At 40.9% G+C, this 17,520-nt stretch overlaps 1 protein-coding gene across 3 annotated transcripts in view; it reads right to left on the minus strand.

Annotated features, from left to right (window-relative positions):
• The window catches only part of EPB41L3 (erythrocyte membrane protein band 4.1 like 3), a 137,426-nt gene that overhangs the window by 4,579 nt on the left and 115,327 nt on the right, over nucleotides 1–17,520 (minus strand). For 2 of the 3 annotated variants that reach the window (XM_057699388.1, XM_057699387.1), the window contains exons 13-15: nucleotides 14,435–14,488; nucleotides 10,907–11,098; nucleotides 761–1,144 (exon numbers count right to left, since the gene is read on the minus strand). In XM_057699388.1, the coding sequence (XP_057555371.1) occupies nucleotides 761–1,144; nucleotides 10,907–11,098; nucleotides 14,435–14,488 (630 nt within the window). Of the gene's footprint in view, nucleotides 1–760; nucleotides 1,145–1,785; nucleotides 1,909–10,906; nucleotides 11,099–11,821; nucleotides 11,858–14,434; nucleotides 14,489–17,520 lie in introns of all 3 variants that reach the window. The other variant, XM_057699389.1, reaches the window with a different exon arrangement.

Below are 17,520 nucleotides of genomic sequence, written 5' to 3' on the forward strand. Positions count from 1 at the left end.
AATGGGAAGTAGGCAGAGTGGCTATTAAATTTTGCACAAACACATACTTTTTTTTCCCTCCCCTCTTGGTGGATATATATAAGCACAGATTAGTATGAAATAAATGTTTATGTATTACATGGGGGTCACACAACCAATAAATGTCAGTCTCCCAGAATTCATATTGAATGTTCTAGGTAAAGGCAAACATTTCAAAGGAAAATGAAAAAAAAAACCACACTTTTACATTCCCTTACCTCTGTCTCCTAAGCTAATTTTAATAGATTAAAAATCATAAATTAGCCTTTTATTGAATAACTTCTTAGATAGAACAAGTAATAAGACACTGAACCACCCCCTCTCAGCCCCCAAATACTTCAGGAATCTCAATAAAAGAGAATAAAGAATGAATTCTAGCACTTGGTGCCTGGGCAAGCCTGGTTTTGGTCCTTCTGGATAAGTACACTGATCCGAAATAAATTTATCAAGCTTTCTAGTATCTTGGCTGGGATCTCCCAGGTTTACTGCCAATTATGGTAATTACAACGAGAGCAGAAACCATTTCCTGGAATTACAGATTAATAATCATTATATACGTTTGCGTGTGACCCCAAAGATGGACACCGGCAATGGAGATCCTTAACTGCCATGTGAGAAGGCAGTCAGAGGAGAGACAAACGGCTTTTGGAAAAGAAAGAAAATTAAACTTAGCCCCACCTTCACGCTTAACTAAATTTCAGGCCTTTCCTTAATGCTAAAAGTAACATTAACTACTAATTACCTCAAAATGAGGTTTTTGTTCCAAAGTTTCAGAAACATGGGTGGCTGCACTGTGCTCCTCCTCTGGCTCGTGGGAAGCAGTGGCCACGTCTTCCTGCTCGAGGACAGCTTTCTCGGCCACCTCTCCTTTCTCCTCCTTCGCCCCCTCAGTCAGAGCAGAGCCCTCCTTCCCTTTCACGCCAGAAGCATCAGCAAATGCCGCCTGCACTGCGGCATCCACGTCTTCTCCAGCCACATAAGAAGCATCCCCACTTGCATGCACATTCATCACATGTCTTTCCTCCACCAACACCGTCTCCTGCACAACCTTCTCCGTGGCAAGCGGCTGGGGGCGCTGGGTTGTTTCTGTCTCCGTTTCACCAGATTCTGTCTTGGCTTCTGTTTTCTGCATGGGAAAAAAACTGTGGTGTCAGTGTGACTTTCCACAAAGCAAAGGTCAAAAGGCAAAAAAAAAAAAAACACCCCAAAAGAAGCCACTCACCGGGGTGCCCAAAGCCAGTGCCAGCGCTTATAACCAGCAACACTTATAGAAAATATAAATTAGCCTTCACCCCCCCCCCCCCAGAACCTTTGATGCCTGCCCTCTGCCCCGACACACACACGTGAACCCGTGCTGCTCCTTTGGGATGTCACAAAAGAAACAAGAGTGCAGTATAAAACGCGACTGAAAAACCAAAATGAAATGAAAGCATTGGAGCACATGCGTATTGGTTTTGGCTGCTTCCTTAGACCTAACGGGTGACATAAAATGCTTTAAAAAAATTAAATGCTGTTAAAATGCCTCAGCACGATTGCTTTCTGAACACCTGAAAGCAACGTTCTTGTAAAGGAACTGAAGACGTGTGATGCGTACGTGGGACAGGCACAGAGGGGTGTAACTGTAGACCCCTCTCCGGTGTTTAAGGCAAAGCCACTTGGATGCCACACACACACACACACACACACACACACACACACACCCCAAAAAGGCATAAAGAAAAGGCAAAGAGGCAGAGTCAGAGACTGAGGATGGAGACAAACGGCCACCTGCACCCAGCTTTGAGAAGTGGAAGTAACCCCTCCTATGAACTCTGTCGGTTTTCTCGCAGACTCTAATAAGCTGAAGATTTCAGAGCCATCCATGAGCTTTTCGCCAGAAGACTGTTTAGTCTGAGTGAACAGAGAAAGGGAGAGTCAAGCACAGAGGTTGGAACATACGTGGACACGGACACATTCGCAGCTGGCTGGACAGAATGGGAGGTGTGGGACGAGGGATGGAGGGATCTACAGACAGATTTGGAAACACGAAGGGATGGGAAATCAAACAGCAGATCGGGGTGAGCAGGGCTCTGGTCTGGTAAAGCGGAGAGAGTTCCTGGGGTCAGGGCGGTGCTGGGTGAAGCGAATCCTCTCCCCCGGCACCCGTACCAGTGCCACAAGCCCAGGCAGCACCACCCCACCTCGGGGACAAGAGCTGGAAATAAAACGGCAGGTGTCTCAGTGTTCCCGTCGGACCGCGGTAGTGACTGAACCACGAAAACAAGGAAAAAGCTTGGGTTGGCGGCTCTCAACATAAGCCAAACAGCAAGAGAAACGGAAAGGCTCGGGGTGGAAGGGCTGCCTCGGCAAATGTCATGCTGGAATCGGAAACGGCGGCCCAAAGGCGGCACCGGTTACCACGACTCTGGACGCGGCTGACTCGGTGACAACGTATCGGGCGGTGGCGACAGTGACGGCCGGTTCCGGGGAGTATTTCCACTCGGACAGGCTCTTCCTGCGGGGACCGAAGGGCCCCACCTTCAAGGCCTCGGCCTCGGCCTCCACTCTGCCCAGCTGTGTGCCCTCCAAGCCGGCATCCCTCCCGGGCACGTGGCTCTTGCCAACAGCCTCATCCTCAGGGCTCTGCCTCCGGGACTCGGCTTCCCTGATAGGGGCCAGCGACTCCGACAACCTCCGCTTTGGAGTGTGGACCTCGGATCCCCTCCTGGCCCTGTCCTCAGCGAGGGCTTCCAGAACCTCGAAATCTGCCAGCACAGAGGGGATCTTCACGGACTCAGCAAGTCCCTGCTCAAGAGGGGAGGGGGACAGCACCTTCTCCCCCTCTTTGGCTTTTCCGGTCATAGTGACAATTTTTCCGGACACAGTATCGTAGGACTTTCCGAGCGTGTATATTTTCTGTTTGTTCTCTTCCTTCAAGTGCATTTCTCGGGCCAAGTCTTCGAAGCTCTGCACTTCAACAGCGCTAGATCCTAACAGGTCAGCGGGGATGTCACCAGTTCTACTGCTCACGGTCACCACCTTGTACGTCACAATCTTTTTCGAATCACCATCAACTACCTCAGTGGGTATTTTGTCTACAATAACCCAGTCCTCTGTGCCCTATATTTGGAATATAAAAACTAAATTAGAAATTCTGATGGTAACTCATTTCTAAAATAAGAATCCTTTAAGGCAACCAGGGCGATAGCTACACTCAGGTTTGGGAGGTGATGGCACAGGGCTGGGGTTATTATCTATTAATTATGGCTGCAACCTCTTCTCATCTGAAATTTATTACCTCTGACCTTCAACTCAGAATATGGTCTGCATGTAGACTCGCAATTTCAGATTTCCTGAAATACTTTGGTGGTAAATTTTGCAAGGAATGTGTTTGATCTCATGCTAAACGTCCAATCATTTTGTATTTCAAGATTAAATAACATTTTTGAAGCTGTTATACAAGTTATTTAGCTTCACTTCTGTGGACACAGAAAAGACAGTTTTCCATGTGAAACAGAACACTGTATTTCATATCTGTTGTTCTCACAAAGAACGTGTCAGCACTTCCACAAATTTCTGTGAAAACCATTTTCCACGTTTGTGAATTACACTTCCTTATATGGGAGACAGAATCCACTCTAGCACTTATTATCCAATAAATATTCAGTGCACCTGTGTTCCAAGCATTGCAGTGAACTACTTCCCACTGTTAGGACGTTGTCAGAGCCTCTCAGAAATAGGTCACAGTGGTCTGTACACTGTTCCGATTTTATTTACAACCGAAGTTCATCGTCTTAGGAGTTTCTTTGCCAGTTTCCTTAGTGTTATTCCAATAAAGCAGAAGAAATGGGAGTTATGAAACTTCTGTATCTGGGGAGCCTACCAGGACGTTAGCAGCTGATGCGTCTAACAGGTTACAGAGGGAAGAGAAACCAAGCTGGGAGCAGGGGAGCACCTTGGTTTACATTTTAAACTTGGAAGTTTTCTACTTCATATTCATCCTAGCCTGAAAACTTGAAGCTAGAAATGGGGTGGGGGGGGGGGCGGAGCTTAAGAAAGGATTACAGATCCATCTATAGGCTGGTGCTGGATTAAACAAAATGAATTGAAAAATAACCTCTAGGGTCGATGGGACAGTTTTCTGGAAAATGATTTGACGAGAGGTAACCACGGAGCCTGCAGAGTCTCCTTCCTGAATTTTCTTTATCACACTTGGCTAGTGGGAAAACCAATAAAAGTTCAGAACTTTCAAAGTCAATCAAGGTCATCTAAATTAGCATCACTCTATGGATGAAAGACATAGTAAAAAGGCCCAATAATATCATTACAAAGTATAATCACAATGCTTCAATGATCACAGATACAATCACCTAGGAGCAAAAGCCACAAAGAAATGATAGCTAATAAAGAACTAAAACAGTAAGAAAATTCCCTATTTCCCTCCCCAGAATCTAAGCAAAAATGGTATACCCACCTTAGGGGCAAACAAGGTAAATTTTAAAAGGAAAGGAAAAACTAAAGACATTTTCATGACATTGAAATCTGAAGAGCGATTCCCTTCTGGAAAATTCCTCAATGTTTGTGTTTACCTGAGACTCAAAGAATGGAGAGCTTCCTTGCTGCAAAAATAGAACTTTTTCAGAAATCTCTCTTTCTTCTTTGGTCTGTTTGAATAAAGGGGGTTGGGTTGGAGAAGAGGAAGCAGACAGTTTCCAAAAAGGCAAGTTAGGAAGAGAGATCTTTTCTTGTGCTACACATATAATAGTCATTCTTTTTTTTTTTTCCTGAAGGAAGTAAATGACTGTCTATTAATTTGGAAAATTAATCTTAATGTTGAATAATTATTTCCAAAGAACAACAGATTATTTTCTGAATCTCTGGTGTTTTTAGGACTCAAACATTTCTCATTTCTACAAACACAGAACACACAGAAGTGGCATCAAGTGCTTCCTGACATGGCAATAGTGCTCACCTCAGTCATCTGCAGCGCCGTGTAAGTCAGTATTAAAATGAAAACGTTAAGATTTAAAAAAAAAAAAAAATTAAGTGAGGAATAAATCCTCTCTTCCGTTTCTGAGAAATTCTTGTTCATATTCCCCACGAGGGGCTGCTTGATATCAAGGAAGGAAATACACGTGGGCCCCTGCATCAGCTACTAATCTGAAAAATTTAGTTATGCCTAGATTGCTGTCTTTATTCCACGAAGAAACATAAGGTTATAGCTTTATCTGAACTTTTATAACGTGGTGAATAATTATGAAAAGTCAACTTCAGAATAGCTTGGTGAAGAATGAAATATGTCAAGTCATACTTGTTTTTAACACATAGAATTAAGAAAGACATTAAATATGTCATGTTGGAACAGTTATTTTCCTTTCATCTATTTTTTTCCCTTTCTTTAGTATTAAATAGGCGTAATTCAAGGGGCGGTACATTAGCTGCTGAGCCTGTCTCTGTGCACAGCATACAACCCCACAGAATAGTGACAGAAAGGATATTTTGGTGAAGTAATCTAAAAATAATAACAGAAAGTTCAAAGTTTCTTGACGAATGGAACTGTGAGAATAAAGCCTCTTGTTGATATGCACTATAATTTTATGAGAGGTATTTAAAATTCCTATGTATGCGTCTACAAAGCTACCAGTACTATATATTAATCGTTTGCCTGTAAGAGGTTATAGGGGAGCGTCTGGAATGTTCACCAGAAGGACCTGCTGACAGGTTCTTACAGGATGGTTCTCATATGCTCCTTTTAAATGAGGAACAAATAAGACATTGCAAAAGCGGAAAAAAAATCCCTGTCCTGCCCCATTTTGGAGAAAGATATTGGAAGAGACAGAATGTACCATGTGGAATCATTAAATGTGGATTTATTTTTTAAACTTTCAATCATAGCCTCTTTTTCAAACAGAAATAAGAAACAGGAAGGAAAGGTCAAAATTATAGGTACTTTTCAGAATGCCACGGCTAGGCCTCTAATTATAATCACCGAGCTAAGTATTTTTCCTACGATGAAAGCTTAAAAAAACCCAACAACAGCAGGAAAACACTGGTTTTCAGCCTATCCTGTTATCTGACAACGACTAATTTTAAAAACGTCTGTGTCTGTAATTAAAAATGTCCACATTGTCTGCATCCAGCACTGGGCATGTCCCACAACAGCAAAGGGTAACATAAGGGGATAGATGTTATCATTCAATCCTGTGTACAGTCAACCCCAATCCAGTGAGCTTGGCTAAAGAGACTTGTAGAGGTAGTGATAAAGACAAGATGATAATTGAAACATTTACTACAGGTTAGAATAGAGTCAGATGCATACCCTATTTCATTTAGTTACTTAAAAGTTCATGCATGCCAAATTCACAGAGGTGTTACGCGCTGAGATGATTAAGGGTCTCTATGGAGATGTGACTTTCATTTCTGCTCGGGCCAGGGGTTCTTGAACTGGGCTGTGCATTAGAATTATGAGGAGAGCTTTTAAATAAGAGTAATGTGTGGGGTGCACCTCCGACTAATTAAATCAGATTCTGATGTAGAACCCAGACATCAGTTTTTTAAAAATCTTGTAGGTAATTGTAATATGCATCTAGAGTTGTACACCAAGGTCCAGATAGAAAGTCACAGAAGCTGGATTCAGAGAATGGAGATAATTCTCTCCACCCACGAATAGATGATCCATAGTGAGTGGATATTTTGCCCAATTTAAGGCCCATCCAAGACCTGAAGAGCAAAAGTAAAGCTGGACAAGAAAGTAGAAAAATGAACAAAGAGAGTTGATTCTAGTTATTCATGGCAGTCATGTTCTATAAAGTTACTGTGAACAATGAATTAGTGAATACTGAATTAGTGAGTACTGAACCATGGCTCCCAGGGAAAAGTCAGGGTCACGTTCCTGGGAGCTTCTGGTCATGAAATTTTCATCAATTTTATTTTCTGTGTTTCTGTTTAAAGACCCATTGTTTAGTATATATTATTGATTCATTAACAGTAAACTCACAGCCAGCAGCACTATAACTTATCCTGAACAAAGCTTATCTGACACACATATTTTCCTATAAGGCACATCACAGCCTTCTTGTACCTGGGAACACTAGACAGCACTTCAGCACGTCTGGAAGTCATTTTAAACAGCAACGTCACCAACAAAAACACAAAAAAAGCAAAAATGTGGCACTAAACAGGCTGTGAAAAGGACATGTACTTACAGTATGAGATCTGAAACTTGTTGCCTGTTCACCTTACCTGGGAACGTGTGCCTTGAACAACTCAGTTTTTTTTTTTTTTTTTTACCACTTTGTATCTGTCTGCGAATTATCGTGAAAGCACTGTTAATATTGATTTTAGGGTTACAATAAGTTTTAGCGAGTAGGTGAATCTGCACAATAAGGAATCCATGAATAGGGAGGGCTGACTGCACTAAGCTTACATACCAGTAAAACCACCAGCCACCTTAAAAAAGGACAGTACCGGTACTGCATAAGTGCTAATATGTATTGCACTGTGGTTGGGATTTGGAAACTTTTAGTATTCAAGTAAACACGAAAGAATATCCCTCCACTAGGGACTAGGCCTAGGTAGACCACAAAAAGCTGTCATGGGACATAGCTGTGGACAGAAGATGTAGCCGAAACCCTTCACACCCCATCCATCTATTCCACGTTTGGTGGGCCCTGTATGTGGGTTTGTCTATTTTCCAAAGTTAATGAGGATTTGCTATGATTTGCTTCCTTGGGGATCGCTGCTATTTGTCTGCTATTAACTCAAACATTTGAAACCTGAAACCACTGGCAATAAAATTCTCCTTTTAAAATAAACATACATCATATTCTTAGAATATAATCACCATTACTAGCTCATGATACTTCTAACTCCTAACTTTTCTCTAATTGGTCATAAACTGGTAGCACGGAAATAGATTTACTTAGGGTTCGACTGCCTTAGATAAAGAAAAAAGATGGTCACATTACAAATTAGGGGTCATTACATTTTTTTTCAAAACAACACTGTATCACTGAGATTGCCAAAAAGATCCAACTAAGCATGGGGTCACTGAATCGAAGTTTCTTTACCCTTCTGACACAAACAATATTACTTTATTTGAGATGCCACTTTTAAAAATTAAGTTAAATATTTTCTTTTAGAAATAACTGGATCTCTTTCTAAACCGGCCAATTACTGTTTAATTAATTTAAAGTGGGGCATATTAAATAAAAGAATAAGATCAAATAAGTAACTTAGAAAAATACCTCCCCTCTAAAATGAAAATCTTCTGTTTAGGTGTTTTTAAACAAATATGCTTTGCGTATGCCTAGCTGGCTGAGAGGATAAAATTATCCTTTGTGCTTTTCACAAAACCAACAACAAAAGCCATGTTAAGTTTTAATACAGACATGAACAAGAATTTGGAGCATAAGAACTTGCTGGGCTGCCTCCAGGGCCCTCAAATGGAGTATAAACTGGATATCATCAAGGGCCCGGGAGGAGGGCTGGATGGGAGCCCCAGGTGAGAGAAGCGTGCACAGCCCTGACTGCCCAGAAGGGACCGCTCCTCCTCTGGGACTTGAAGCTCCTTAGAGCTGCTTTTTTAGAGCCCCTCTGATAACCAGAGTTAATCAGCCTCGTTTCTAAGAAGCTCTTCTTTACATCTAGCAAGTCTCCCAACAATTTCCTTCCTTCTTGGTGGCAGTGGAGCCCTGAGGTAGCTTCTGCTAACCGCTCAGCAGACACTTGAAAGCAGTTACCAAGCCACCTACTACTGGTCCCCAGTCTATGTAACCAAAGCACCCTGCACTTCTGTAGAGGACATCTTTCCTCTATCTTTTAATCCTTTAAAAAAAATCCTTTCTTAGGTCTACTGCAGTTTCCCTGTACCAACAGAGAAAAGGCGTCCACACCCAGGGCAAGTTCAGTATATTCAAAGCATTACCTCTTCAAGTTATTAACATTCTTTGGGTTCATCAATGTTACTCTCTAAGAATTAGAGGATTTAATAAGCGAAAAAAAAAAAAGTCTTTTACTAGCCTAATTGAGGCAGGTTAATAATAAAAGCAGGGAAGGAAGAGGCAAACAGAAGAGAATGCAAGCCTCAGGGAATAAGTAACTTATGGCCTCTTTTACAGAGATCCTGCCATAAACAGCCCAGACATCTGAGTCAAGGAGATAAGGGAAAACCTAACTTCTGCACTCTGGCCTCTGTACCTTGCCCCTGCCTAGATAAACATAGCTATAGGCTCCCAAAAAGCGCGGGAACTGGTTTATAAAAGGGGAAACTTTTCTTTGTTTCAGGGCTCAGTCTTTGGATGTGAGTCCACTGGTCCTGTACTGGTACAATAAACATTGCTTCCTGTATTACAAGCCTCGGTGTCCTGCCTACCTCTACCGATTCCTTCAACATAATGGCCTAGACTTCTACAGTTCCTTGTTTATCACTTGTTTATTATCACCACCCTTTAACTTCTCCAAGCAACTACCTGAACTTCCATTCAAAGGGGCTGCTACCTCGCATGTTCCTGAGTGACAGCAGCAGAAGAGAGGCTTGACTTTTTCAGTAGCTGTATATTTTGTGTTTTTTTAACTTAGTCCAGTATCTGCAAACCTGCCCAATTACAAGAAAACGTTATCTGACCATAATCCATTAGCAGCAGTCTCACTAATGCAGGAAGTACAACATTTAAATGTCAGGAAAATCTGAAATTTCTATGTCTTGAAACGCACACAATCTGAATGAAACTGATGTTTAATGGTACAGGAATACTTCGGTCACAGGACTTTTCACTTATTCTGCATAAAAAGGCCCTTTTCAAAGTAATTCAAACGGAGATATACCTTGTCATTTTTTTAAGTGGGACTGGAACTGTCATGAACACCGAGACTGTGGTCGCTTGAGAGAAACGGCTTTCAAGGGAAGTTTAGAGAATGATCACAGTCAGCATAATTGTACTCTTTTCACTGCAAGGACCCACACATTGCATATCAATTGCTTGCTTGAAGGAGTTTTCTCCCATAAAAGCGTAAGTTTTAATTTTATTCTGTTCTGTCTCAGCTTCCTGGACAAATGTCTCACAATAAAGGAATCTTGGTAAGAAAGAAGTTAATCAATACGATGCTAGAAAGATGCCGTTTTAAAAAACTACTTCTTTCGAAAGACAGATAAAGTAAGACGATGTATAACAGTCGACAGTCAGATTGGCACCACTGCCACTGTGGGTCCCACATGATGGGAGGCTTGAAGTAACACCAGCTGAATCCTCTAGCTCACTGTACATTTAAGGAGAGATTTCCTACATGGCAGACTCTTACTCAAAAAGACATTCTGACCTTTATTTTCCCTATTAAAAATCAAATAAAAACTTATTATGTCATAATATATGTTTACACATATAAATCAGTTAAAATACCAGTTTTAAAAAAAATGTATGTTATAAATAAAAATCAAATATAGGGCTAATTACCGCAGTAAAAGCCTGGCGTAGTATTCCCAGAGTAAAATATGTCCTGAAATGTTATCAACTTCAGAACACTGTGTAGTCAAACATTAGACAATCTCAATAGGCCTCATCTTGCAAATGATGAGAAACATTCATGAGTTTTCAGGACATTTCTTAAAACAGCGGAAGTACATTCAGAAAAAGTGTCAGTTCACTAATACAGTAGGTCAATGTCTCCCAGCTGTGAAATCTAGGTTTATGGTTAGAATAAGCAGATCTGCACCAGACTGTCCTTGTTCATTCCAAGGCACCATGGGATGCGATCACTCACTGCTTGGCCACCTCATCATTTTACTGGTTATACACACACAAGGGGTGAGATTCTCTACTCAGAAGCCTGCCACATCCTTCCCCTGCAGACCCTGTAGAGGAGTGAGGCTAGTGAACAGAAGACAAGTGCAACCCAAAGCCTGAATACCGACCTCTTCAGGTACCAGCGGCTCGATCATGGGCGCATCCTCCTGCCGGGCGGCTAGTCGCACGGGGGAGGTGGAAAGCCTCTTTTCCCATTCGTTTGTGATGGCAGTGTCTGTGGAGGTTTCTAAAAAGGTTCTTTTCAGCTCACTAATATTGGTCTGATGTTTCATCAGGTCATCTTGGGTTTTATCTAGCTCCTATATTCAGAACATAAAGAATCCAACAGTCAACGTTTTACATATTGTTTTCCTTTCTGCACTCTCTCTTTTTAAAAGTAAGGTCATTATTTCATTAGTAGTCAAAATAAAAGAATTCTGATCAGGGTTTATGACATGACCACAAACACTCTGGTGAAAATGTGATATTTCCAAGGAAAAGCGAGGGAAAACAAACCTAGTTCACGCAAGCATAAAAATCAAAAGTTTCAAAGGTCAACTGTTAAGAATGTAATTCACATGTAACCAGAGAATTAAAATAAATACACACGCAGGAAAGGGGATCTACGTCTACGAGAGAGGAGGGGATCAGAGGAAGCTGAGAAGTCAACCGCACGTACTGAGAACACAGGTGAGAACACACCCTTCATGCATCACGGTACGAGCCCACAGGTAAGCCACTAAGGGAAAACCAACACAGATGAGCATGCACTGGTATATACCAATACCAACCTCTAACATAAGATTACTATGTTTGACATACACATTTTCACCCTTTATTCGCTTAATCAGACTATTCTGAAAAAAGTGGAGAAGAAAGGAAAGGTAAGGGACATGAAAGTCACGGGAACAAGTGTCATCCTCCACACCGCACCAACACACGGTCACCGCCACGGAGCATGCTGAGAGATCTGAGCACCGTAGACGAACAAGGACTGATCACACGCCAGTTTTTGCTTCTGTGTTTGACTTTGAATGTTCTACCTGTGCCTTGAGCTCTGCATCCTCCTCCTGGTCCGACTGCCAGCGTCAAGAGAGAGCGGGAAATAAAGTCTTACCATGCATTGACTCTCAGATCGAAGGATGGGTCTATATTAGCCAGCTACATGGGGGCACTAGTTTGCTCTTACGTTAGAAGACATTTCTTTCTTACATGTAAACCGCAACGTTCTCACACACATTATGAAGCTTAATAAGATGGGAGCAAAAGATTCCTTGCTCGGTGGGTCTTTACACATTTACCTGGATACTTCCAAGTGCGACGAGCACACGTGCTTGGGAGGTGACGGCGGGCTGTCCTTAAAGGACGTTAGCAATGGTTCAGGAAGTGGGGGGAGCCACATTGAAATTAAAATTCACAAAAACGGCTATGAATACCCAGTGATGAGAACTCCCTTGGAATGCAGGAGTCCTCAGAATAATCCTATGAAGTTAGCTATTATTATTTTCCTCCGCAGCGAAAAGAATTTAACACAGAGGTTTCTACATTAAAAAATTGCCTGAAACCTTGAATTTCTTTTTTTTAAAATAAGGAATACATTTTATTTATGTATCTATAATACATGTACATATGTATATAATTTAATTACACTAGCCACAAAAACCTTACTATTAAGTGAAATACATTCTAATATTTTCTTTTTTTTTTTTTGAAGGTGCATATAGTTACTTTTCAAATCTACATTCTGATTGGCAAACCCTGAATTTCTTGAACCCATCTACCTAAAAACAAATTGAGGAGAGGAGAGGGCTGATATGGTTGGTAAGTAAGGAAATTTAAAAAAATAAACTACCACTGAGTATAAAAATCAACTACAAGAGGAGGTCCAGAGTGAAATTATGGGTGAAAAGCGGGTGATGCCAGAGCAGATGGCCTTCAGCAAATGGATTAATTTGTCTGGGTCTCAATGGGGACCAGGCTGTCTAACCTGCACACCCACTCTGCACTACTGTTACACTGGCTTTGGAAAAAGAGAGAAGGGGAAACGTTTATAAAAGAAAGTTAGAGGGCTGGCGGCACACTGCTTCTACAGAGGTGCTAGGTTCCTAGCTCTTCATTTTATTTTTAAGCTTCATAATCTACCTACGTTATGTGTCTTCGTTTGCATGTTTCAAATGTTATATAACGAATTTTAAAAATGCTAGAGAAATTTCAAGTAGTATCATTAAAATATTTTTCATTTATAGCACACTAGGATTACAATGAAATTTATTGAAAGTATTGGTAGCTGCAAGTAACTAATTCTTACAAAATTAAGATGCAATTGTTATATTTGGTGTAGAAAATGATTGCCTTGTAATCAATTTATATGAGATTGCTTAAAAGAACCTGGATAATAGTTTTACAGTATTATCTTTAAAAATGATGATTTCCAAGCTTTGAACTGAACTCTGGCATTTCTGAAGGAAGAAAGAAACTCCATTTTGAAATGTTTTTCTGAACATATTTTCAATGAAGTGATGTATAGACACTACTGAAAACATTTTTAGTTCTTCCTAAATACCCAGCTATAAAATATTGTTATGATTGGATAACGTAAAAACAAAAAAACCTAATGTAAACACTAACACAAAGTAAAAAAAAAATTCTGTTAGCACTTTAGGAAATAAACATCTTGACTTCCATTACTATAGATAAATATTGTTTTTACAGAAAGTGTAATTAGTTACTGGTAGAGAAGATTTAAAACACAACATAAGCCATGCATGTATTTAATGTACCCTAAAGAATTAATCAAGGATAAATAATAGCATAATATCTCTCTTATTACTGTTCAATGTGACAATGTTTTTTTCCAATAAAGTACTAACAGTAATTTGCTAGTTTTCTCTTCCTTGGAGAATTCATTTCTTTTGAATGACCCGGACTACATCCAGGCTACAAAAAATGAAATGAAGTTAAGAGAAGTATTGTAATTTTAACAAGCATTTTGACCATTTGGGATTTTAAACTACATCTGTATCTAGTCAATAAGCTAATTAAATGAATTGTGACCCCCGCCTCCATTATGGCTATCATATGTAAACATCTGGGATAAGGGAATACATTTTTTAAAAAAATATACACATTACTGTATATAAAACAGATAACTACTAAGGACCTACTGTATAGTACATGGAACTCTACTCAATACTCTGTAATGGCCTATATGGGAATAGAATCTAAAAGAGTGGATACCTGTATATGTATAACTGATTCACTTTGCTATACATCTGAAACTAACACAACACTGTAAATCAACTTTACTCCAATAAAATTTTTTTAAAAAAGTATTCGCAGTTTAGCCAAGGGTTCTCAAAATGTGACCCCAAAATTGATAGTCACTGTCTCCTGAGAACTTAGAAATGCATACTCTCCAGTCCTACCCAAACCCTCTTCTGAATGAGAAAGAGCAGGCTGGGAACCTCCAGATGACTCTGACACAGGGCAGAGTTTGAGAACCACAGGTCTAGGCCGTAGAATATATTTAACTCCTACTATTAAAGGTACAAGTTCTCTCCACTCTAAAAGGCAATATGCAAAGTTCTGAAACGCAGAGCCAGCCTGCAGAGCATTTTCGTTAGGCAACGGGCAGCGCCCTCAGTCACTGTACCAACCTCAGTGGCGGTGGTTTCCCCATCAGCCGCGGTGTCTGTGCGCTCACTGTCGGTCTGTGGATCACAGAGGTGATCAGGTTCCGGGAAGAGGGAAGGAAGAGAAAACAAACCGCCTGGTCAAAGCGGGCATGCCCAGGTCCGACAGTTCAGTCCCTTTTCCTGTGATTTGTATCACACTACCTTCCCACAAGAATGCAGGTTCAATCAAAAGCAAAAGAAAGGCCAGAGCTAGGTTCCATCAGCAGAGACACTCAGAGGAAGACCAGAGGCACACGGCCTGCACGAACCGCAGGACGTGCATTAGCCGAGCTGACATGTCTGCTGCCATGTCCCTCCTTCCCCCCCTTTTAACTGAAACCCTAAAAAACCCTAGAAAGAACTCCTAAAAATGTTTAACGCAAATAAAATTGCTGTTTATATATTTAAAAAAAAATTCCACTAATAGGTCACATTTGAAAAGTAACTTACGTCATTTTAAACGAAAAGCTACTATAACAGTCACTGGACTTTCAGCCCCTCATTTATACCATTTTGATAATTTGCATCCATCTAAGACCGTCAGGCTGTCTGCATTACCTTTTAATTATAAAAAGCACATGCCAGTGACTCACAGGCATATGTTTTATACGTGAAAAATGTAACTCAATTCTCAAGCAGGATTGCTCAATAGATATTTTTAAGACTACATGTTTTTTATTTCATCCCACCCTCCAATAGAAAGAGGTATATAAAAGTATGTAATTAAATATTTCGTTCCAAAATAAACATTCAAATGAAGAAAATAATAATAGTACTGAAAGGTAAGGAGAGAGGGAGGGAGAGAGACATCTACTTGGACACAAATAAAACAAAGCACAGCATTCGACAGAGCCTAGGCTTTCAAGGGAGAATTACAACAGTGATTTCAAGGCTGATTTTTAATGCTTTTGTGATTTAAAACAAAAGATCTTTTTTCTTTTCCTTTTTTTTTTTTTCTGGAGGAGAAAAGAGCCACAGCCATTGAAACTGGGATATCTCAATGTCCTGTATAATATTAACCGATTTCCCTTCTCAACTATCAACTAGTCATTATTAAAACTCCCTCAAGCCACGTTGTATGATTTGTAATTTGTAAACAAAACTCCACACTGGGGGCTCTAAGGTTGTGAATCTGCCTCTTAAAATAATCTCTCACTGCAACGACCACAGATTATCAAGAGGGAGGGCTGGGACAGCGCTGTTTATGTCTACATGACTCTGGCTGGGTGGACTTCTTGATCCTCTCCCGAACTTTCCTTTCCTCTCTTCCTAAAAGAAAAGAAATTGGAAGTCATGCTCGGCCTGTGCACCTGAGGTCTCCATCCTGGCAACGTGCTCCCAAGCTTAAGTGGGAAATCCTTTTCAGTAGGTTGGTAAAGAAAGGATGCTGAGAGCTTTCATGACCGGACCACCTTGGCAACACCTGGCAGCAGGTGGCTGTTAATTTTCTTATCAGGGTGATCACTGCTAGGGCATTAGCGTGGCTCCACCAACTGACAGTCTAGGGCAAGGCCAGCTTGATTTAGGAAGAGGGGCAGGTCACTGTTTAAGGGCATGGTATAACCCCAGGAAATCTTAGGCTTTCAAGAACAAATAAGAATGACTTGGGCTCAGTGTGCTCACTAGTTGGGTCAAAGGCTCCCAAAGTTCTTAAAGTATTTCTCTTCTTACTTTATGTCCCTTATGGCTTTAGAGTTCACCTTAGCAGCTTTCCAAGCATCTTGGCACTGGAATTACTGCCACGGTTAAGAGTGAGGGGTGTCACGTCAGACTGACATCAGCTCAAATCCTTGCTATTTATTTAATTCTGTGGCACAGGGGGCAGGTTTCACATTTTAATCCCAATTTCCTTCTTGTAGAATGGGGAAAATAATAGCCCTAACTGTATCAGGTAACGGATACTAAGTCTTTATGCAACACCTGACACATGCAGAGCTAAAAATGCCTGTAAAAATCATAAGTATTGATATCAGTATCTCTCCTAACTATTGCTATTATTCTTCCTAGCTATACACAAATAAATAGCAGCTTAGGCCACATCTGAACTCCCTCAAATTCCTACTTAGTACCATCAGTCAGTCATTCAACAAACATAGCGCCTGATCAATAAACAGTTAATGACTGAAGTAATAAAGGCTGAATAAAGCCGCTTAGACATAGGATATAGCAATATCCTATGTCTACGCAAAACTGCAAAATGTATGGCATGCCACGGGCTATCATATAATGTGTTTACACAATGTTAAGTTAGGTGATCAATCTCTTCCTTCAGATTTAACCCATCTCCTTTTTTTGGTATCAAAAAAATTCTTCAAAAGTTGACACATAATTATGGTGAGCTAATTTCACCTTATGTCTCTTGATAGCTGTAGATGATTTAGCATTGGGCCCCTCCTTATTTGATCAAAATTCTAGAAGGACAAAAGAAAGAAAATGGCCAACAGCTCTGTAGTTTGAAATGATAGCAGCTCTCTGCACTGGGCTTCACTCTTGAGAAGGGCTGGGACTAATGAAGCCACTACCACATGTGACAAATGTAAGCAGTGATGATAAAATATTTAAAAAGAATTAGTCTCATTAGTGATTTTGCAAAATGAAAGTGACAGAGCTGAACTGTATGTTACAAAGTCACCCGGTTTAGCAGCCAAAGAGCTTGAGGCCCAGGGAATAAAACAGGCTGTGTCAACAAATGGCGAGTTTTGTTTTTTTTAACTGAATGACCTACATCTGAATTCTCTAGCTCAGCTTGAACCAGAGCGCACAGCGCTTAACACTTGGGGTTAAGAGATGACACTGAACAGATGGCTAAATACAAAGTCATGTGGCAGGAGGGCTGTCATGGGTGACCAAGGCTGGAGGGGAGCAGTAGGAAGGCTGCTGCGTCCAGAGCTGGTCCACGGTCTCAGAGGTTTGCAGTAAAACAAGGAGGGTTTACGAGTGGGAAGCTCCAGCCACGCGGCCACTAGCTTGCGAGTAGCTGCTGTGATTTGTTTTGCTGATGTAATGCAGACATGCCCAAGTTGAACATTAATTTTCATGCACTGATTACAACAAGATGTATACCCTGG

The sequence above is a fragment of the Hippopotamus amphibius genome, chromosome 11, assembly GCF_030028045.1.
Source record: "Hippopotamus amphibius kiboko isolate mHipAmp2 chromosome 11, mHipAmp2.hap2, whole genome shotgun sequence".
NCBI lineage: Eukaryota > Metazoa > Chordata > Mammalia > Artiodactyla > Hippopotamidae > Hippopotamus > Hippopotamus amphibius.